This window comes from Rutilus rutilus (genome assembly GCF_951802725.1).
Source record: "Rutilus rutilus genome assembly, chromosome: 20".
Lineage (NCBI taxonomy): Eukaryota > Metazoa > Chordata > Actinopteri > Cypriniformes > Leuciscidae > Rutilus > Rutilus rutilus.
The window spans coordinates 14,928,771-14,953,459 of record NC_140225.1 but is presented as its reverse complement, the minus strand read 5'-3'; the positions used below and the strand labels follow the sequence as shown (position 1 = coordinate 14,953,459).

At 38.7% G+C, this 24,689-nt stretch overlaps 1 protein-coding gene across 3 annotated transcripts; it reads left to right on the top strand.

Moving 5' to 3' along the window:
• On the top strand, positions 1 to 24,287 carry ccdc85a (coiled-coil domain containing 85A). Of its 3 annotated transcripts, none has more exons than XM_084391794.1 (4): positions 1 to 603; positions 1,125 to 2,094; positions 22,207 to 22,264; positions 23,821 to 24,287. In XM_084391794.1, exons 1-4 carry the CDS (start codon positions 364 to 366, stop codon positions 23,834 to 23,836), a joined length of 1,284 nt encoding a protein of 427 aa, XP_084247920.1. In that variant the 5' UTR covers positions 1 to 363; the 3' UTR covers positions 23,837 to 24,287. The 3 variants fall into 3 exon arrangements, 2 of the variants coding, with proteins under 2 accessions (XP_084247920.1, XP_084247921.1); XR_014625600.1 differs by having other exon boundaries at positions 7 to 603; positions 1,125 to 2,599; XM_084391795.1 differs by having other exon boundaries at positions 18 to 603; positions 1,125 to 2,085.
• The last annotated feature ends 402 nt before the right edge of the window (positions 24,288 to 24,689 follow it).

Sequence of the window (24,689 nt, the reverse complement as noted above, 5' to 3'; positions counted from 1 at the left end):
GCTGTCACGCACCCCGAGCACAGAAGCGACCGGCCGTGCGTCTTCCTCATGCGCGCGGACAGAAGGCAGGGGTTCAGCACGGCACTGAGCTTGACAGGATGCTGACGGACAGGTGGAAACATAGAGACAGAGGGTCCACCCGAACAGCAAGTGCATAAAGGGGAGAAGTATTCGCCGGCACTTTAGGGCTGCATCCCTGTCTTCAGAGGGGACAGCATGGGCAGAACAGTTATCCTTAAAATGGTAGTCACAAAAATTCGATACTAACAAGGGGGAATTCGCGGAAAAGTACCAACGAAGGATTTGATCTGCTTTTCGGTGATTTGTTTTACAGCCTTGCACTTCGATAAGTTGCTCGGGAGAATGGAAAAGCCCATCCAGCCTCAGCTGCAGTCGAGCATATCTAAGAGCGCAGAAGGTCCCTCAGAGGATCTCTCCAAACTCACGGACGAGGAGCTTCTGAAATGGAGCAAGGAGGAGCTGGTTCGCCGGCTGCGCAGATCCGAAACCGAGAAGATGAGCGTCATTGTGGACCACAGCAATCTCATCCGAGAGGTGAACCGCAGGCTTCAGCAGCACCTCAACGAGATACGAGGGCTGAAGGTAAGGCGAGCCTGCATCTTATGTTGACGAAATAAATAAAAGCCACATCGTTTTGGTAGCCTACTAATCAAACAAAACGATAGTTTTATTTTAATTATAAAAAAAAAATATATATATATATATATATATATATATATATATGTTTTTAAAAAGCGTCAACACGTTTACACATGGCCTTTCAGCATGTTGTGCAGCTTTAAATATTTTTTTCTTCTTCTAAGATTCAGCTCCTGGCACATGCATTCTCTGTGATGGGCATAAAGGTCCACCGGGGTAAAATGCCTCTTACATGTAATGTTCTCATAGAAGAACATTATGCTACATGGCAACAAAACCGCTACAGTAATATTTCTGTAGTATGCAAAAAAACAAACAAAAACATAATCAAGTAAGGCCCATATTGACAATTCAAGTCACAAAAGTATATATTAAATATACATTAGCATTGTTTAACTTCACTTTCACCAGTCAAACTTGCTCTGCTTAGACATCAGTGTTGAGTCATAGATTTTCTTTTTCAGGAGGTGAATCAGAAGCTTCAAGAGGACAACCAGGAACTGCGGGACCTCTGCTGCTTTCTGGATGATGACCGGCAGAAAGGAAAGAAGGTGTCGAGGGAGTGGCAACGCTTGGGCCGCTACAGCGCAGGGATCATGCGTAAGGAGGTGACACTGTACCTGCAGAAGCTGAAAGAGCTGGAGCAGAGGCAGGAGGAAGTAGTGAGGGAGAACCTTGAACTGAGAGAGCTGTGCCTTATGCTGGATGAGGAGAAGGGCTCTGGAGGTACCGGCAGGTCAGCAGGTACTGGGGGACCAGCCGGCTGCAGGACTTCAATCGATAGCCAGAGCAGCCTGTCTCACGCCAGCGGTCCTGGGCCTGGCCTATTAAGAGATGTGGGTGACGGGAGCAGTACCTCCAGCGCGGGCAGCACCGACAGCCCTGACCATCTCACACATAAGCAGCAGCTGTTGGGCGGCCCGGTTGGAGGCAGTCCTGACCACCTACATAAGCCAGGCTCAGGGGAGGAGGCACCAGGTCCTGAGCATGCAAGCCGCAGACATAGCACCAGCCAGGAGTACGCTGCACACACCTATCCCCAAGTGTGCCGGTCTCGCTGTGGGTCCTTCTCCAGTCCGGATCATAAGGGCCTACGGGGTTTCAGTCCAGAGAAACTTGGCAAGAGCCTGTCGAGAGGCAGTCCAGAGCAGTTCTCGAAACACTTGCTGGTGTCCTCTCAGCCGCCTGGCAGCCCGGATCTTTTCCAGAAGCACAGGGCTAGCATGGGAAGTATGTGTGGGAGTCCAGAGCCCAAACAGATTCTATCAGGGACACCGGAACACCTACAGAAGGGACGTGTCATATCTGGGAGCCCAGAGTTGTCGAGGCATCAGCACAGCAAGTTTGGCAGCCCCGGCCGAGAGGTGGCACAGAAGAGGCCGGGCGTAGAAGAGATGTCCCCTCATCACCGGAGCATCTATAGCGGTATGAACGGTGGGTCCGACTGGAGCCTGCTCTAGCACCCACAGAGAGATATGGAGTGCCAATTGAATGCACATGCAGAGGGGATAGTCGTCCTTCATTCTGGAGCACACAAAGCCCCAATTCCCAGCCAGGCACTAAACCATCCCATTCAGCCAGCCATGATCTGCATTTAGTCTAGTTTTACTTTGCTCAGTTCAGGAAAGGCAATGGCCAGATAGAACGGGGGCTTTAGTGTCTGGCTAGAGCAGAACATCTCATCTCTGGTAAAGGTCGGTGGTGTCCAGTCTTGGTCCTCTTGGGCCATGATTTTAACAGGCTTTAGCTACCTCCTATCAATCAGCCTCTGTACCTGTGCCTCCGAAGCCATTTTTTTTATGCTCTGGAACCCAGCTGAGGGAACACTGTAATCAATCAATCAAAGACCAAAATACTCAGAGGCCCAACAAAAGCCAGAAGACACTGCTGCCCAGCAGGACCAGGAGTGGACACCATTGTACTTGCCATATGCACGCAGGTGAGTGGAGTGGCATAGTGTATGAGTCAGCAGCACTTGAGGAGGAGCAGTGTTGAGGAAAGGCCCATTGTTTTTATGTTACCATGAGTACATCTATCTTTTAAAATTTTATTTTATTAACTAGAACTTATTTTAGTTTCAATTTGCTTTAATTCTACTTTCTTGCATCCAGATTCGAATTGCAATTCTGCATCCTGTTTGCAGTCTTAATTCAAATTCAGGATTTGAATTGCGATTTTAAATGCATTCTCAATTAAATTCTGAATGGTGCAAACCCTGGTGCTTAAGCTGAATGCTGCAACCCACAAATGCTCTTGAATTACAGAATTACACACACACACACACACACACACACACACACACACACACACACACACGTACATCTTACTCACCCAGAATACAGTTTTTCATCTCCGACAGTAAGTTTTATAAAGCTACATGCACCCAGCGGAAGGCGCATAAACACCACATATTCTTGCACGCACGCACACACACACACACACACACCAGATCTCAGCTGGCTCTTGTCACTCTTGTTCATTTTTGTAGCATCAACTTGGTGATGTTGCTCGTAGTTTCTGTTGGATTTATTTTTGAGTTCTGAAAATTCAAAAATTTTATGCAGTATGTGAACAATGAAGTTTGTTTTACAGAAAAAAATATGCACTTGGCAGGTATTTTTATATACCTGTTATCCAAAACATAAATTTGATCATTTCATGCAGTCCTTGAGAATCCAACCCATGGTGTTGGTGCTGTTAGTAGCTATCCATCCAACTAGTTTTAAGCGCATTTTGGCATATCTCATAAAAAAACACTGGAGGGAAATGCCAAGATGCGCATACATTTCTAAAATTGCAAATAAAAAACGTATGCACTCAATAATGTTTTTATGCGATTCGAAAACATGAGCATAACCTACGATGGCAACACTTTTATAGAATAAATGATGCGCATTAAAAAAGACATGTGACTTTGCCATGAGACGGCATAACTGGACCAACCAGCAGATCGATCTCGTTGCACAGCATCTAAAATGCTGCTTTGATCATTCTGTAATACTTGAGCAAAGTCTGTTGTTAAAGTGGTTCTGTATAATTCCCTCCCAGAAACGCCTCACACGATTGCATTCACAAACACCAGGCATCGGAATGCAAGTTAACATGACAGCGTTTATTGTGTTTCATTTGCGCGCTCTGAGCCCTAAGTAATACGAAAATTATTATATACAGTGGCTTCTACTGCAGCAACTTCCATTTTTCTTAGTGATATTTAGCGCCAGTTTATCAGAAATTGACTATTTTGTTCTCTTCGACTCGCTGGATGGAAACAGTGCTTTATTCGCAAATGTTTTATGCGATATTCCAAATATGCGCACAAGTTAAATTCGTAACTTTGGATAGAAACATAGCCAGTGTCTTGCTTTTCTGTTTGAGCTACCTTATGCTAGTTATTGCATCCTATTAGAATTACACTTTACTACATTACTGAGATACAAAGAAAAAATGTTGTGAATCGTCATGGTGTGAATTATAAATTTAATACAAATTTGCATTAAATAGATACTTGATAGCTTTGTGAGCAGATGCTGACATATCACAAAAGCTGCAGTGTACATTATTGGAGGACAAACCATGTGAATGTGTGCAGAATAAAAGAGGGGAATATCAGACTCTCCTCCTGATGTGTAGCATTCTCTCCAACCTTATTCTGCTAATGATTTCTTGGAGGAGAAGTGCTGAGCTGTGCAGCTTGCCAAGGCCATGGGACACTACCTGAAGCTGTTTGCTGTTTACCTTGCACTGCATTTAATAGGAAAATAACAGCTGCTAATTAACACCTGAGTTCACTGACCTAAATGGATGCTCTGAGGATCTCAAACTAGAAACAGCACTGCTATACTCACGAAGGATGGTTCGGAATGTGACATTTTGATTTATAGATTGTACAAAAGCTTGGCAATAGAATTATTTAAGTATCCTGCCTGGCAGATGGATGGTTGATTTATTTTAGAAGCTACATTTACCTTATTTCCTGTGGTTTGTTTCCACTCTGAGCGCACAAAGGCCTTGTATACAAGCTTGGTACCAGATAGCCTGTACTGAGATCCATCCTGCTGCTGATTTACCTCTTTTGACACCACCAGCTAACAGAGAGAGAATAAGCTATTGTATTACCTCTCTTTCTCTTTCCTTCCTTTCAATTATTCACTGTTCTTGTGCTCTTTCGTCATTTCTTCAGACCAAAACTCTCTTTTCCTAATAATGCAGATCCAATTAAATTTTTCCACTGATGCTCTGGGTTGGTGCATACCCTCAGTTTTGCTTACTGGTCCAGATCCTTTAGAACTTGCATTTCAGTAGAGATTCACAATCCCCAGTGTGTCTAATTAGTCATAAATACACATAAAAAAAAAAAATTTTTTTATTTAATTTACACTCTTCATGGAGCTGTGTTCTTTACCCAAACCACATGCTCACATTCTGAGCAGGGAATTACAGTTTATCCCTGTTGGCCGTGGCCAGTCAGCCTGGATTATCCCTTAAGAAGGTTTTGACGGTCAGATTTCTCTTTTTCTCCTCCCTTTCTGGGGTGCGTCCTGCAGTCAACAGTAACTCTGATGTTTTTAGCTTTGACTGAACCAGCCTCTCTAGCTGACATGAGGTGGTCTGTATTCAGAGAGGTTCTGGTGTAGGCCACTTGTTGGCATCATGATATTCAGTGAATTACACAACAAATCTAATTTAAAATAGGTTTGTGAATGTTTAAAAAGCATATTTTATTTCTCCTGGTGCAGTTCAAACCCAGTGCAACATAAAACGCTGCCATTCTGTTTTCAGATTTATGAAGGAAACTCTTTTCATGTATATGCAAAGTCTGGTTTGTCATTCTGTCAAGAGTTGGGATAAAAGCAGAAATGAAACAATGTTATCTCCCTTAGGTTAATTTCTAATGATTTTTTGATTACTAGACATATTAAACTTGTATCAGTAACATGACAGCTGCAAGCAGTCTGATTTAAGAGTTTAAAGAGAAACTTTAGGAGTTCTATGAAGGACTTAAGTTATTTGCTTTTAAATGCCTAAAAATCGAAAACTTAGAACTTGAAGCAAAGTATTCAGGTTTTAACACTTACATGTAAAGGCTGCGCAACAGCAGCAGCACTTTGACAGTTGCTTGACAAATAATAAAATCTAAAATCTATAAAATAATAAAAGAACCATAATTTCCTTTTTATTTATAAACTTACTTGGATTACAGAAGTTACTTTAATTTCAGGCACAGTTCATCCAAAAATTAAAGTCTGTCATAATTTACTGTACTCACCGTCATGACGTTTCGAACATTTAATTATTTTGCAAAACACAAAAAGAAAATATTTTAAAGATGTAATTCAAAATGCACATTGGACCCTAATACGTTTTATTGAATGTAGATTTTTTTTCTTTGTTTTCCACTGAAGAAAAAGTCATAAAGGTTTGGAATGACATGAATAAATTAAATTTTTTGGGTGAACTATCTTTTAAGTTTGTTTTCTGAGCACTTTCTACTCCGCTTGCTTCATTTCTACATAATTTGTTGAGCCACCATGAAGTACATTTTAAAACGGCCCAACCCGGTGATCTCTCCAACATAGGACACTGCATTTGACCTTGATTGACCTCTCCGGAGCTCTACAACCTGTAGTTATCCTATAAATCTGCTTCATTTGGGGTTTCCGCCCAAGTGTTCCTCAGGGCACGATGTTGAGAAATCATACATGTCCATCAATCAGACCGTCTGTTGATGCTATGTGTAAATAATGAATAATGCTGTAGCTCAGCTGCATTTGCATTTGTAATGTGACACAGAACAAGCACTGCTGGCCGTTCACGCTTCACGCTTTGCGGGCTTTCGTCGTAGTTCCAGGCTGATGTGGTTGGTACAAGGCTTTGGCTCTTTGCAGTAATTTAATTTGCAATCTGAAGAATGCATTTATAATTGCTTGCCTTGACATTTAAGTTGAATTTAATTTATTTGCCTTTCATTTCTCAAGAGATAAAGGCCCTGGCGATTGCGGCTGGCATCAGACGGCTGTTTTTTGCTCTCTTGCTGGGGAGCCAGAGGTTGTATAACAGTTAGGAAACAGTTCTCAGAAGCCTGGTACTAAATTAAATCTACTCAGCTCTTTGTGACCTGGCCAATGACTGATCTTAAATGCTCAGCCATAATTAATGACTGTCTGCTTGTTTTATAGTTTAATGAAAAATTCTAATCCCGCTAAGCTGCGTTCTAAACAGACAGCAATTTAGACCCCCTGTGATCACTGTGTGCGGTTGCTAATTCCATAATCTATCCGTTGTCATGCAGACTTCGGCACGCAGTAATTCCTATGTACTGTACGCTGTGTAGAAAATTAAGCTGATGAGACGAGTTCTTGGGGTAAATAGGTGAACACACTTGTAGAAGTGGAGAGCTACAGTGTTTATCGATCCCTCATTAGTGCACGAGTGAGCAATTGATTCAGGCTTTCTGCTACTGCAACGTGGGGGAAAAACATTGCATTTAAGATAAACGGATTACATTGTAGAACAAGTGCAAGGTTTAAAAATGATATCTGTCAAAGTAAGTCACTGAAATAACTGCATTTATCACAGCATGTGAATAAACACTAGACTCTATAATACTATATAGCCATTAACTTGATATATTAAACACGGTATAGGTCAGTGTATAGGTCACGGTATTGATCAAGCCAGTGACTTTTTTTGTTCAGGATAGAGGCATTTTTTTCAAAAAGTCAGTCAAAGTAAATGGTTTAAGATAATTTATTAGTATCTTGGGTCTTTTTTTAGTGCCCCAATATTACCCATGTCTAGAATTTTTAAACTCTTTTCTAAAATAAGTGGTCTTTTATTTTTATATTTTTACCCCAAGGAGTCTCTGAACCATTTGGACTTTAAGGGAACCCGCTGTATTTTGTCATGGAAATAATGAATACTTCTAAGGGGCTAAAAATATGAACATTTTACAATCTGCAAGAAACATTTTACAGACCTTATTTTTAAGGTATCAACAGCAAATAAGCAAGCTATGATCAAAATTGGGTCAAAATCAGCTTTAGCGACTGTCTGATCTGATATGACATTGTCTGACCCTTATATTCACAGTATCATATGTAATCCACATGCAAACTCAAACAGTCGAGCTTGACGCTAACAATGCTAAGTTCATGGGTTTGAAATGTACTGTATAAACTGTTAAAATACCTTACCTTGAATGAAAGTAACTCGCTTTGGATAAAAGTGTCTGCCAAATGTATAATTGAAACTGAAATGAGCGTAACCCTTCACCTTTTTTTAAAAAACACAATGCACAGAAAAATGCATACTGCATTTGTTACCTCCTACAGTTTAAAATACCTTCTCGGTTTCTAATAGTTTCGTACTTGCTGCTAGATTAATCATTTTGACCATATTCCTTTCTTTTTTTTTTTGCATCAGTAGAGTATTGTTTACTTCCACAATGTCCTTCAGACAGGCTGCTAAAGCAACTTTTTTTGTCCATTTCCCTGAGATTTATTTTACTTATGCATTAATCTTTAGATCTGAAAGAAAAATGTAAATGAGTATTAAACTCAATGCCACCTTACATAGCATGTGTAGTTACCATTTACATCTGTTGTGCTATCCTAACAGAGGCCTCTGTAAAAAAAACTAAGACTGTATAAGACAGTGAGTGTCTTTGTTCAGGACACTTTGTCAGCTTCAATTCTTGGCTATTGCTGCCCATATCTTACAACAATAGTTTAATTAATCTCTGTGAAAATTATATACATTATTCATCTCAAATTATAGCCCTTGATCTTTCTCATTCTCTGGAAGATATTCAAGTTTTCCTACAAAAGCCTTGTGTTCCTAAATGATCCCAGTGCCATCTCTACCAATACTAGCCTCTGTGCTGCCCAGCAACATGGACGGATTATGTAAGATATTAGGAATTCATGCTGAGAGGGCCACAGTCAGCCCGCTTTCTACCTAGAACCCCTGTTTATTTTCCTGCTGGCTCAAGGCGTAAGTGAGAAACCATTGATTGCTACCTCAGAAAGAGGGAACATGAGGGCTTGCAGTGGTCAGGGTCCCTGCAGAGCATTTACCCAATCTACAGATCTCTTTCATGGGCCCATAGCCACATTTAACCTATAGCATTATGTGCTCTAAAGAAGTAGAAGAAAAATACATGCAGACAGGGAGAGGTTTACTTTCATTGGAAATGCTGCGGAAATGGGATATCATTCTAGGAGAAATCAATATCAGGTTAATGGGAAGGTGTTCACACACGTCTTTATGATAGTCTGTTGACCTTTGGGAGTGACATAAGAGTGTACTAGTGGCTGGTGTTTGTGTGTAGGTGTGAATTAGTAGTTCAAGTCACTGCAAGTTTAGGTATGTAGTAATCCAAGTGTAATCCAAAACAACAATGGACCCCATTGACTTTAATATGGGGATATTATTATGATTATACTGAAAAAAGTATATATAAATTATAAAATAAAAAAAGATTTATTAATTTTGTCCTTCAGTTTATGCAATATAATTTACTTCGTTAACTCATCTTGTTTTTAGAATGCTTTGATAGTTTTACTGGAATTTTTTTTGTAATGGTGGTGAGCATATTTACACATTTAACGCATTTAAGCAGTTCAAAAGTTTGGGTCAGTAAACATTTTTTTTTTATGTTTTTGAATAAAAACATAAAATTAAAATTAATATGATGTTCTTTTGAACTTTATATTTATCAAAAAAGCAAGAAAAAAAACACATCATAGTTCCCACAATAATACAGCACAACTGTTATAAACATTGATGATAATAAGAGATGGCGTAATGGATACTGAAAATAGAGATAGAAATAGCTCTAGAAATAGAAATAGTTATTTTAAATTGTAAGAATATTTTACAATATTAGTGTTTTTACTGCATTTTGATCAAATAAATTATGGTAAGCATAAGAAATTTCAAAAATATATAAAAAATCGTATCGACCCCAAACTTTTGAACGGTAATGTACATACATTTTTATTAGTCCAGGCAGTCTTTGGGAACTGAACCCATGATTTTGCTGTAGCTATATAAAAGAAATGCTCAGGAAGGGAAGGACAGTATGATATAAAATAAACATTAGTAGTAATGTATTAGCAAGCTGGGACAGACTAACTGTCAACTCGAAACTGCATGATATATGATGACCTGCTAATGGATAAAACCTTTTAAATTTTTAGTGTTAGCATGAATACTCAAGGTACAAGACAATGAAGTCTAAAATACCATGGAGAAAGCTATTTGTTAACATTCCCATTTATGTCAATGACCAGCTACATGCTGAATATCTACTTTGTGTGTCACTGTATTAACTCCGTTCCACTTTACTCTCATTATATCTCATGGCTCTCGTCTCACACTGCTCAGGATGAGCACAATAGCCCGATCAGGCAAGAGGCAAATGCTCAACAACAAATCTCCACCTTCTCACAGTCACACACTCTAAGCGAAGCACGGCAACACATTCCATTTTAATATGTCACACATATCTCCAACAGCACTAGGTCATTCCTCAGCCTGGCTCTGGGCTTAAGCCCAGGTACGCCTGTGCATTAATGCGGTGCTGATAGCAACTATCCACAACTGTGACATGAAATATAGCAGACATGGCAAAATGTAAGCCCTTTCAAGAAAACATCCACTCTAATATGTAATATTTGTGATTTATGTAAAAAAATATATATTCTGTAAGAATACTTTAGAATATCTGTCACTAAAGAAAGATGCTTTTTGGAGTCCAAAAACCGTAACCAAGCTAATTAGTTTAACCATTCTGGTTGATTAAATTCAGTTGACCAGCATTAACCTGCCTGAAGTAATAATACAAACTTTTTAGCAGGTATGCTAACATTAGCATTTGTAGCAGCTAGGTTTGTTAGTAAAACAAGTCAACCACTGTCAATGTGGGAAATATATGGACTTTATCACGGATATCTAGCATGAGTTTTAGTATGCACGTTTATGTTTTATTGCTGACTGGAGGTTTTGTGTACTGTGTTATGGGCAAGAACAGACTGCTGTGCTATATAAGTGAAAAGTGAGAGATGGATTGAGACAGAGAATCAGGGAGAGAGGTGAAACTCTTTTTCATGGTGAAAGCGCTGCACTTTTGCTCTTGGCTCGTACAGCCGTGTCACATTTCTAAGCATAGGCAGAAAAAGACTGTAGGACACTCATGTATCAGCTTCAGAAAGCAGCATGCTGCTTATGCTTTCAATGGTGAAAGAACACCAACTTTAACCTCTTGAAGCTATTACATATTTTTTTCCTTTGGGCTGACTGTAAATACAGGACATGTGCAACTTGATGTTCAACAACTGAATCACAGAATAGCTCGACACAATGACAGGAACAACTTTGACTTAAGCCCTATTCGCACTGGATTAGTATTATCTGGGGACCTCGTGTGATTTAGAAATGACCCCCCCCCCCCACGGGATAAGCGAAGCCTGTGATTTTACTCGAATTTTCTGACTTTTCTCCAGGATATGATATCAATAGGCTATTGCTTGGAAATGTCTTGTCGTTATTATAGGTCTAGCTGTATGATATATCATAAACAAAAGAATGTTCCTTACCGCATGCTGCTAGTCATTCATCTCCATCTAATCATTCTTTTTGAGTCACAGAGATGCCGATTCGCACGGGACTAATATTATCACAGGACCTATGTGTTTGGCGAAATATGGTAGGTCATTTGTGGGGGAATTTGTAAAAAATTACAGACATGGCCGATTCGCACGGAATTAAGATCACAGACAACCTCCCTAATTATTACAAATGGCAAGAGGTCACCAGGTAATACTTATCCCGTGCAAATAGGGCTATACAGTACAAGACCTAAAGTGATAGTTCATTCAAATTTTTTTTAATTGTCTTAATTTACTCACCCTCATATCATTCCAAACCTGTATGACTTTCTTTCTTCTGTGGAACACAACCTATATTTTAAAGAAAAAGAAAGATTGTCTCTGTGATTTTTTGTTGTTGTTGTACATACAATGAAAGTCAATAGGGTCCAATGTCGTTTGGGAGGAAATGATGACAACTTTGCAGCAATGACGCTGATGTGTGGTTTCAGTGTAATAAAAGACTAAACGAAAGGTCTTTCAGCCTTATTTAAGGTCTCTGTACTCAATGTGACGCAAGGCAGCAGTTCATTTCAGCTTGTGAGTCATATTACGCAACCATCCTGAGTTATGTGTGCAAATAAATTAGTATACTGTTTTTTTGTTTTTTTTTCTCCTAGGATACTGCAGTGTGGCAAGGCTACACTTTGTTTCCAATCTTTAGAAAATCCACTCAGATTAAATCAATCACTGTGATTCAACTACGTGTGGACAGCTATTTGCGCAAGTGCACACACATGCAGGTAACTTTAACTGAAGCAATGGAAGCTGGAAGAGACTGGCTTTCACAGAAAAACACAGCTCAGAGGCACAGTAAGGCGACAGGCCATTGCTTTCCATCTCTCCATCCACACACAGACAATAAAAGAGCCTTTAGACAGAATGAAATTGGCCAACAGAGCCAGGTAATTGGTAAGGCCATTAAAATTAATGAAATTTATATGCAGATGAGAGAAGTAATACTCAGGGAGGAACCTCAAACCATGCAGTGCTCTCTGTGGGAGGAGGGCAGTGTGTGCAGGCAGCTAACTGTGGGTATTTATGGACTCCCTTCAGCGTAAACAGTGTGCTATTGCGCGCTTTATAAATCATCTGAATGCATGACCTGACATGCATTTTGAAATTCATAATGTGCTGACGGAGTTTGGAAAATACAGCCACACTAAATGACCCCTTTTTCAATTTATGCTCATAAATATTTCATCATATCAGGGAATTACAATCTTCAAAACCAGAGGAAGAGATGGATGGATGGAGATATACATACAAAACAGCCCTGTGTGAGAAGTGTTGAAGGGTTATTTGGACTCTATTTCAAAACCTTGCGAGGTGACGACATGTGCAGCATTATAAGGCATTATGCACTGCGACAAGTCAGTGAGGAAAAAAGATGGCTGACGATTCAAGAGAAATTGAATATAAACACATATTTTATTCAATTCCTTAGAAATGTAGATTCAAATAGTTTAGTTTAATTATTTTACTCAATATTGCTATGTATTATTATGCTTTTTAGAGTATTATGTCATTATTTTAGCAACAAGCTAATGCCAATGTTGCTGCTGGTGCTTTTCAAATCAGTCACTTATTATGTTTATTGATAGTTAAGAGGCAACAAACTGAATACAAATAAATAAATAAAACACACAAAAAAACAACACATGGATATATCCAAATTCTCATGAGTGTGCACACTTTATGAGTATGTACTGAATTCAATCAAGAACGCTTGATGAATTATGTTCCCTAATGCTTACAGGTGTGTAGTATAAAGACATTCCATTACATACTACATTGATCGCCATATTAGTATTGTCCTTTGACTTATGACAAACTAATAACCACAATAATAATAAACAAGTACAATGGAACCACAATGAATTCAACTTTTCAAATCTAATGGGTCTTCACTCCCTGTCCGTGCTAAAAAAAACACACAAAAAAAACCCCTGCTTAAATCAAGCTGGTTTCCTGGTCTTACTGTAGATGGTCTTTCAGCCTAGCCATGCTGAAACGTGCAAAACCCCTCTAAAACCAGTTCAGACAAGCCTGACCAGGCTGGGAGACCAGCAAACCACTATTTGAACACTCTCGGCGCATGTAGTAGGTCCTATATAGTTTTCTTACTGTATCATGACTACTAAGAATTTGGACAAGGCAAGAGGCAAGAGACTTAGGCTGTTTTTTGGGAGAACAATCAATTCATTTAATATTACTGTTATCCGTCTTTGCTCGACAGATCGGATTAAAGCTGCCGTCGGCAACATTTTTTTGATCATATTCAGTGAAATCGACACTATAATCCGACAGAGCAACATAAATAAGGTGGTTTTAGAAAAAAATCCGAGCTTCTAACTCCACCTGGAGCGTGTTATTTGTTTTGCAAAAATCCACCGCTCCCGGATCATCGGGTCCAATCAGCGCTGGGGGGTGTGAGATCTGACTGTCAATCACAGTACGTGCACACGCCACAGATCCCACTCACCCACTCACCCCTCGCGCTGAGTCGCGCACGTTACAATATCACATGCACACGCCTGAAGTTCGCAGGTGTGTTGGATTGTACGAAGCGTGATGGCGGAGAGAAAATCTACTAGCAAGCTTCCAATTCCTCGGTTATTGCTATCTATGGGTAGATTAGCCAGGGCAGCCTACCTCCGAGTCCATGGTGTTAATCGATGCTGAAGAGACGGACGCGTTCACAGAAAACATGGTGCACACGCACTGACGAGCACGAACTCGATGGGAGGGTGCTCGCTGGTAGTGGGGGAGGGGCATGAGAGTTGTAAACATTCAAAATTTTGGCTAAGTCGACCCAATCTGCCAGACTTGCTGACTGCAGCTTTAACTAATACACTTTCAACATTCTCCCCACAAAAGCCCAGAGAATCTAAAATGGCTAGTTTAAAATGGCTTCCACTTGATTTCAGAGTGCCTCAAAATAACCATAAAAGTCATTGTGAAAATGAAGCACTTGAAAATGTACTGAGAAAGATGTCATTTTGTGTGATTTTAGACTGTGTAGATGGTCTTTAGGGGATGAAGAGTAACATGTTTTTGGTTATCTGAGGTGTCATTTTTTAAAGTACAGGATGTGCTTAAGCTCTATTGGGGACACACGCAGTATTTATGGCAAATTTGAATTGCTGCTGTGTTTTGTGATGAACACTGGTGCTTCTGGGAAATTGCTTCTAGAAGCTGGGTCAGTAGATCAAGCCCACCCCCCCACCAGTGTGTGAGCGTGTATGTGTCAGAAAATGTGTTGTATTTCAAACCTCTGTTTGCCATTTGTAGGGCAATTTTAGACCTTAAAAGGGATTTTGAACAACTATGAGAAAAGGTTCTCCTTAGGGAAGATGCTCTCTTATTAGGAGAGTGTGTTCCTGTGTGGTGCAGACACCGACTGTCTTCACTCTAAATTGTTATTATTAGGGAAAGTACATCTAGGGAAAGTACACCCCCCTCCCTCTCCAAATTGTGATTTAATCTCTGACCTGATTTCCTTGATGGCTTCCCATTGTCTCATATTCAGGCACAAACACTGTGCGGAGGGCATCACAATATTAAAAAACAGTCACGCAGATGCGCTTATAAAAATTGTCCTCTTTTGTCTGTAGGAAATTGGTGAGGTCAGCGAGGTCCGGATTTCAGATTTATTTGCGAAAAAGCTCATTAAAGGTTGACCTTATCCAGTGGGGAGTATAGGATGACCGGACGATCCCGGCAGAGGTGGGAAGTTGTGGCTCATTGTCATTCATTCCTCGTAAGGGCAGTAGGGAGCACAGTGCGTTTAAGATAGCGATCAGGTTTTTCTCGCAGAACATCCTGTAAAGTAGGCCAACAGGCTATTCCTCCTCCTCTCATTAGCTTTTCACTTTGAAGTCAGTCCACTCCTATTATGTTTTTTTTAAGAGCGTTTAATGCATTAATATTTATGTACTCCTCAAACCTGATTCTGAACTCCTGACTGTTTCCATTGCATCTAACTTAAAAATGACTCTTGTTCACAAAGTATTACCTACTATGGTGCAGTATAGGCTATGGTTTACTGAGAACCCCTTTTATAAGCTTAGCTATATTGATAAATGAATCCTGAAAGTCACCTTGGGCTATTTTTTTGGAATACAGTTTCTCGGCTCGATAATGATACTGCACATAATATGCAGAGTACTGAGTGTGTGTGTTGATCAATTCAGATGTAGTCGTATTGTCTGCTGTCTCCTTGAAATTGCTGTATGGTCTCTACAAAAAAAAAAAATTGCTTCCATGATTGGTAATGAATGATGACTATGGTGTGTGTGTGTGTGTGTGTGAGAGAGAGAGTTCTTTGAACAACAGAATAGCGTGTCTGCTCTGAGGACATCAAAGACAGTCACTTCTCTTTTTGCTTCCGTTTCATCATTTCTCCATTCAACCAGTAACAAACAGGCCAAAGGTCCAGTGGACTGATGTGAAGCATATTGTTCCTGTATGCTTATTGTCAAAAGGCTACTTTATCCTTTCTGACACTCTCCGCTCTGCCTCCGTTCACTGGTCTGAAAGGTTTAGGCTTTTCTTTGTCAGCAGAGAGCATACGCCTTGAGTCCAACCAATATGACTCTGGAGAGATAATAAAATTATATGGTATGCCACTAGACAATCTCATCTTAAACTCGAAGCGTCTAGCTGTCAAGAAATGCGAGAAAATATATACACGTCGGCCTAAAATATGAGCAAACTATACGTCCCATACTTCTTTCTAAGAGACTGGGAGATATTGATTTGTGTTTGCTACACTGCCTCTCATGGGAATATTCATTCTGTTCTCATTTTAAACTCAAAGGCCAGACAGCAGTGGACTAGCGCTGATGATAAGAGAGTTAGAGAGATGGCTGATGGGATTGTTTAATGAGAGGCCCAGCAGCTGACCTTGTGAAGGGCAGCAGGGAAGCCTTGTTCTGACTGATTACTGCAGAAATGAGGAGAAAAACAAAAAGAGAAATCTAGAAAGAAACTGAATCAATAATTGATTGCTTAAGATGACAATACACATCACTGAATCAGCCTCAATTTAACATGCAAGTACTGTACATATTGTAGATGCACGCACGTGTAACTAGGCACATGTACAGTCAGTTAAAAGTGAGTATCAATGTCCTGTCTGCATCTCCTGCTGAAGCACACCTGCTCCTCCCATGTTAATGAAGATTCTACCGTAGTGCTGCTCAGACATCGCCAATGCATTCCCAGACCAACACTGCACTGCTCATTACTGCGCTTGCAAGGAGCCATTGTATTGAAATTCCTCTTATTGCGGTGTATTGTCCTTTATCTTTTTGTAGTTCAGGAGTCTTGTCTATAGTGGACAAAAACAAATAAAAAAGTTGATGCCTTCAATTTTTAAGTACAATCAACTTGAACGTTTAAGTAAAAACAGTTTCAACTTAAATTACATTAAACATACTTAAAAAAAAAGAGTTGAATCTTGTATAACATAAAAGAAGTTGAAAATTATATATATAAATGAAAGTAAATGTTATACATCAGTTGTCTCTCTATCCACAAATGGGGACTGACAAAGGTTGAACCCACTGTTGTAGATTTCAGTCTTTCTATTTATGATTGTTATAAACTTTATACTTAACTAAATATGTAACTACAATTCTAAAATCTCCTCTTGAGAAAGTTTACCTTTCAAAATCTAACTGACATGCTCAATTGCATTGGTATTTTTATTTATTTTTGTTGCATATTTGCTTACTGAATTCGGATTTTGTGATTTGCGTCACGTGTTGCTTCTCATTAGCCTGGTTCTACCAGACTCTCGTACATTTCATTTGTACAGAGAGTCTGGCCTCTCTCCATTGACAAGCGTTAACTTCCTTCTAGGCGGGTACTCTGTTGAAGTTTAAAACTATTGGATCTGCTCAGAGTCACTCTGGATCTGCCATAACCAATTGCTAACGTTTGGTCGTGACGTATGTCAACTCAAACTAGCGCACGATCTCAACGTCATCGTTCTCAGCCACTCCCTCTGTTCGCTGATTGGACCGGTTAAAAATTGATCGGAGAAAACCAAAGAATACACCACAATCCCAGACGGAGTTACTGAGGGAAAATGAAATTGAGCGGAAGTACGTAGGAGGGCGGAGCCAGGCTAGCTTCTCATATACCTATCAGTAAACCACATCATAACGGTTCAGTTTAAAGCTGTTCTGATGTGGCATTTAATTTATGCAGATCAAGTGTGCCGCACAAGTCCAGAAAAGCAAAGCCTACAGTTTTGATCGCCCCCAGGTGGCTGGCTGCAGTATAGGTAATAAGCCCCGCCCTCTCCATGTAATCTAATGCGACGTGAGACAAACTAAACAATCAAATTACACCTCAAATCATTTTTTTTCCAAAGATGGTTTCTGTCATTTTAGGTCATTTTTATCACGCTGATGTATGTTCATGTCTTCGTTTTTTAAATAAGTTTGGTTTTAGTTTGTTATTTGATGCTATAAAAACATGAGTGTGACGTCATGATTGATAGCTGAGATTCGCAGCTTCTCTGAGTGAAGTAGTCACTAAGGCACCAACTGACTTTTTTCAGGATTTTCGGGAGGAGTTTGGAGCTTCAACTTTAGTTTCCCATAACTGTTTATTTCACACCAACATAATGAGTTGTTCTGCAGTAAAGTGTGCTAACCACTGATCTAAATAATTCATTGTTACGACGACTTATTTGTTCCCTCGATTTAATAAATCGTGGACACGTTGAACTAATTCCCTCCCTCATTTTGATTTAACGAATTACAACGTGGCCACAATATAGTAAAACGAGGGAACAAATTAGTAGGCTATAACGTGCTGAGGTATTATTAATTCGTGGCCACGAAACAATATTTACCTGAATATTCACCAATTCACAAAGATATAGGTCTTTAGCATTCGCTATTTAATTAACAGTATCAAACTGTTTTTCTTACCTGTGAAGATAGCTCTTCAGTGATAGCCGACTAGTCTTCTCGCACAGCTTTTTATTCCTTTTGCAAAGAAATTGCCGTAGGAAAGGTGGAAAATTTTTCGACTTTAAACAAATACCCATTTAAATGCTTTGTTTGCGTTGTGAGAATGTACAGGGAGACTTAGGCTGTGTCTTGTTAGGCAATGTTTTTTCAGTCAAATCATAACATTTTCTATTGATTCAATAGAACGCGTGAGCTCACTAGGGAATACCAATATGGCGGCGTGGTGGCTTCACTGTTTATGACGTCATGAGCTATCCAGTCATTCTATGTAAATCAGTGGTGCTAACCGATTCTGCGCGAGTGATACCGCGGCTCCAAGATGCAGTGCCATATTTGGACATTGGTGGCTTGACTTCTCTACAATAGAAGGGAGTGAAGGTGCATCGCCCATATTTTTTTACAGTCTATGATGCAGATCCAAAGCCTTAAACCTAAGCTAACTTAAAAACATTGTTTTTTGCTGTCTTAAATGCACTAGTATTTCCTTCAGGAAATGCAAATACAATTTATATGCAAGCGGCATACCCGGGATTTTTTTTTTGTTTGTTTACATCTTAATGCCTTAATTGAAGAGCAAGGTCACAAACAAGCTAAAAAGGCAGTTCTGTCAATAAAACAAACTCATTGCTGCCTGAGGAAAAGTTTCTACTCCAAACACACCGAACTGAAGTGTGTGCTTTTTCTTTTCTTTAGACCTTTAACAGCTTCAAGCTTCTGTGCTTATTATAGACATAATGTTTTACATTCACAAATAACAATTGTACCATAAAACATCTCTGCTTACTACCAGTATTTGTGTGTGTCTCTCAGGGTAGGGTGGGTTTATGTGTTTGTAAGTGTACAATTTATTGCAGTCATTTGAAGCACCAGAGGGCAGAGACAGTTTGAACTAAGAGGTGTTTTTTTATAGATATTGACAAATGCAACGTACAGGGTCAGAGGTTTAAGCACCTTCATTCATCTCATGCGCCACTGTTCTGCTCCCTTACGCACCATTATAAAGTTATTACTTCACACCGATGGAGCCCTGCAAACTATTAGGCTTTAAATAGATCAGGTATTTTCATCAAATGGGAGTTTTTGCCCAGTAGTACTCGGTTTAGGCATGATTTGGGCACATAACAGCATCTTTCTGCAGTAAAATAATTAACTTTCTCAGTTTGTTCCCAAATACATTCTTGTTTAGGTCCTCTGTAGTTCTCAATGTTCCAGAAACCGATCACACTAAAAATAACTTTTCTTCTATATTGTCATACTAATTCTATAACATTGTATTGAACTGAAAGCTGTATTTTTGAGGCAATGTTAGCTCCTTGATTTGATTATACTTATTGATTCTCACTGCAGGCTTGGAAATGATTTGATGTTTATGGTTATGACTACCCAGCAAAGATATATGACATAAACTTTTAAAGCGGGTATACATAACTGGCCTGGAGAAACCTGTTATTTTTCAAAAGAACATTAAAACGAACACAAAACTCTGCTTTCATTTTAAATCACCCCTTAAGCCGAGGACACACTTAACGACTGTAAGGCCGATTATGAATGTAATTTGATACTTATGACTGATCATGCCCAATAGCGCCGAGTCAGAGACAGTTGCGTTAGTCGGTGTTTAAAATGCTGCAGTCGTTGGAAACAGTCTGTCTGTAAGTGTGTTCAGTTCAGTCTTAGAATGTTTCAGCTAGTCGTTAAGTGTGTCCCCGGCATTAGCGGTCAGTGTTCAATGAGATATGGCATTAGGTTAGCTTCAAAATGGAAAAAAAAATGGTATTTAAGAACACATTCAGCAGGGAAAACCAGTAACATTATTTACATTTCTTTTCATTACTCAAAAACTACTACAGAGAGACAGACAGACAGACAGATAGACAGATAGATAGATAGATAGATACAGACAGACAGACAGACAGACAGACAGACAGAGATTTATAGAGCCAGACAGAAAGACAGACAGATAGACAGACAGACAGACAGAGATTTATAGAGACAGACAGACAGACAGACATGTCTCTTGGGATTCAGTGAAGTATTACTGTAATAAGAAAAGTAAATCAATAGAGAAAACCAAATAGCTTTTTGGTTTGACTCTGAAGAAGCTCTTAACCTATTTCTATGTGTGAAGTCTGTATGTGAATATGGAGTTCACAAGGATGCAAGAATGAGGTTCCTTAAAGCTTTGTGTGTGTGTGTGTGTGTGTGTGTGTGTGTGTGTGTGTGTGTGTGTGTGTGTGTGTGTGTGTGTGTGTGTGTGTGTGTGTGTGTGTGTGTGTGTGCACATGTGGGACAGAGAGAGTCCTTCCACTACAGAAGTGACACTTGACTTAGACAGAAGGTACTTTTCATCAGCAGACACTCAGGGTTACACCTCCTGCTGGTTCAATCACACTGTACGTAACACGGATTAGAGCAGGCTATTCTCTCTTTCACACTGTTTCTCTTTCTCTCCCCTTATCTTTTTATCCTCTCTCTACGTGTGCATGTCTGTTTGAACATTAAATAGCAGTTTGTTAACAAGACAAAACATTCAGGCTATCAAGCCTATCATTTGATCTCCTTATTTATTTCTGAAAAATGCTATCAAATACTTCCACAACCCCATATATTAATTTGGCTCTATGTATACATTTATGCATCCAGCTAATGCTTTGATGCAAAGTGACTTTAAGCTAAGAGTGGATCAATACCAAACTTTGGCATTGGTAAGATACTAGCCTCAGCATCAATGTTAAATCAATATCTTAGGCAACAAATAAACAGACTCGGTCAACTGATCAAAGGAAACTAGGGCCGTCAAAGCATTCGATAATTCAGCGTCAATAATGATAGTAATTCATGATTAACCTCATTGTTTTATAGTAAACACATTCAGTTCCTTTTTAAAGAAGGGAAACAAAATAAAGTGTTAATTTGGATGACATGTAACCAGTGTTGTTATTGCTAACTAAAACTATTAAAAATGGTATTCATTCATTGAAACAAAGCTGACAGAAAATAAAATATGAATACTATATGAAAAGCATCCACATATTAATAAACACTATAATTGTATATAAATAACACTAAAATTATACTGCACGTTATTTGATATTTGTATAAAGACACAGGACAGAGAAATATTTCTTTCTTCGAAAGAAACAGTGCTCACACACTATATTTCTCAAAATACATCAAAACATGAAAATACAAAAACTAAACTTGATGCAAATCTGCAATGATAACTTTTGGTTACACTTTATATAGTCCTTGTTCCAGTGTTATTATACATTTAAATACTGAGTTACAATAGTTAACATCATGTATTTACTATAGGGTTAGGGTTTGGTTAGTTGCATGTAATTATGCTTAATTTACTCTTATTACCATAGTAAATACATGCTGTAACAAGCACACTGTAAAATAAAGTGTTACCAGACTTTCCACACATTTAAAACAAAGCTTTAAAACATCCCAGTTTGACTCAGTTTTGGTCTGATTCATTAACGTTAAGACCGTGTGTGTGGGCTAAAACAGTGCTGCTAACCTCATTTGACACACTGAAACATTGCATTTTCCCTTTTACAATAAATGTCCTGGTGCTGCCCATTTAGAATGGATTCCAGATAGAAATACAAGGTATAACTGAAAATGATGGGTTGTCTCATGGCATCTACACCAAAAAGTTAATGTAAAACAGTCATTTTGGTTATTTGGTCTATAAACAAATGAATAATAATTGCCATTATATCTGAGTCAGTGAGTCAGCCCACCATTTTTCTGAAGAACCCAGTGTAGCCTGGAAAGCAATTATTCGTGTATTGTTATTAAAGGAGCTGTTATTTTGTTAATAGCACATTTTAAACATCAATATTAAATGAACCATCTAAAATATAATATGCTCAATATATCCTTTTCCTCTGCAGCCCTGATATCGGCTGGCTGTTGCAGCAGCTCCTGTAGAAGTGTCAGGCTTTGGGACAGGTAAGATTCACATCTGTACTGTACAGTTTGCATGTTACTAATGCTCAAAAGAGGATTATCATGGCATATGCTGAAGATTCACATGGTTATACATTTGTGTTTGTGTGTGTGTTTACACTTATGTTAGTGTAGTATCACTACTGTTTAAAAGTCTGAGGTCAGTAAGTTTTTTGACAAAATAATACTTTTACATAAGAATGCATTAAATTGGTCAAAAGTGACAGTAAAGAAGTACAATATTACAAAAGATTCCTATATTAAATAAATGTTCATTAGAACTTTCCATTCATCAAAGAATCGTGAAAAAAATGCATCAGTTTTCACAAAAAAGAAAAAGAAAAAGAATTAAGCTGCAGCTAAGCAATGATAATAAGGAATGTTCCACCAAATTAGCATATCAGAATGATTTCTGAAGGATAATGTGACACTAGCCGCGTTTCCATTAAAGATTTAGTGATATTTTCTAAATGTCGATAAAAAACTATTGCGAAATGACAGCGTTTCCATTAACTGATGTTATGCGACTAAAACGTCATTTTTTCCTCTCGCGATAAGTCATTCCAAAAATCATGGCAACGGATGTTGGTACGTTTTAGTATATCCCAGCCACCGCACTAGCTATTATTTGTAATCGAAGGAGACGTAGGAGTGTTATCCAAGCATTAATGGCAAGGAAAGCCCTTTATACCTGAGAGCGGCACATTTGAGGTGTTTCTCCCTCATATCTGCTTCAAGGTCTTGATAAATTGTGGCATTTCTTTGTTGTTTTTAGAATCCATTATTCCCATAATATTCTCGTCATCTGTCCAAACATACCGCGCCTTCTTTATGATCGACTTTTACATACGTCAGGTGTAAATGCGAAAAAAAAAATCCATTGGAGGTTTGCAAAATATTCCTTTTTCAAATTGCCTGAAAAACCACCTCATGCGAGCGTAAAAACGTTTTTTTTTTTTTTGTGATATATGGGAGTTTTTACATATGGGACGTGTTTCCATTGGTTGTATTTTAAATTTTAAGGGTAATGGAAATGCGGCTACTGAAGACTGGAGTAATGATGCTGAAAATTATATTATTATATTATATATTTCGCAATATAACTGTTTGTACTGTATATCCGATCAAATAAATGAAGCCTTAGTGAGCATGTGAGACTTCTTTCAAAAACATTAAAAGCATTTGTGTCTTTTGAATAGTAGTGTGGTTTTATGTTAGTATGAGGCAGTTTTACTGGCTGTGTTCTGCAAGGTATGTGGGGTAACTGACCCTTGATCCTTCTCAGATGCTCCATCTAACAGAAACTAGCAGAGAAGTTAATATTTAATGATGCAGCAGATTTAATGGCAGAATAATTCAACCTGAGGGAAAGCATTAGAATAATTTGCCCTCTTCATTTTGCTGAGCACACAAAAGTTTAAACACACACACACACACACACACACACACATAAAAATAAAAAAACATGAATGCATACTAAAACACGTCATGTTGCCATTTTATATATAAATATGCAAACTCATATTCCATCCTAATCAACTGTTCATTTTACCCCCTAGTTTTGATGCCTCCTGACCTCGACTGGATCTGGATCCAGCGCTGGGACCCGGGCCATGAAAAAGGATCCCTGATGCTTTCATTTAACTTGCACTGACAGAAATGGAAGGCGAGGACAAAAAAGTGTGATTGAAGGACAATAACTTTTTTAGAGCAGCCAGTGTCTCTCGTCCCCCTCCCTCACCACGCTGGTTCCTGCTGGTCTCCCAATACAACTTGCAGCCCTGCACAACCGAGGTCTGGAGGAGGGATTCCTTGGGATACAAACAGCTGGAAATAACACGATTGCCAAAAGGATTTCTCAAATGGGAGATTTAATCATCTATCTTTTGCCAACAAAATAGACCTACCTCCTTTGAACGAAAGCAGGTGAAAAAAAAAATTGAAATGGGACTGAGACGCTATGACACAAATTGTTTACAGTCATCACAAAACACACAATCAATCTTCACTGCAAACAAAAAGAAAATTCATTATTTTGTATTGTTTTCCAGTAAAGAATCTAAACATCCTTTAAACAAAACGGCATTAGATATTTAGATGGGATTTAGAGAATATACTGTACCTATTATTAATTTTTCTCCTTTCAGAAATTTATTTTAAGCACAAACCTCACTAAATGATATTATATATATGCTTAAAACATCATAAAATATTAAAATATTAATATACGGTATATAAATATACACAAAATTTGCCTAAATTACACCAGATATTATACAACTTGTTTTAAGGGATTCTGATAGAAGAGATTATAGGGGAGAAAACTTACAAATATAATCTCTCAAAACCAGTCTTATGCAGTTCTGCTCATTTAAGGATGTCTAGATATTTTTTGCTAAAAAACAATCAGATAAAAATAGTGATTACA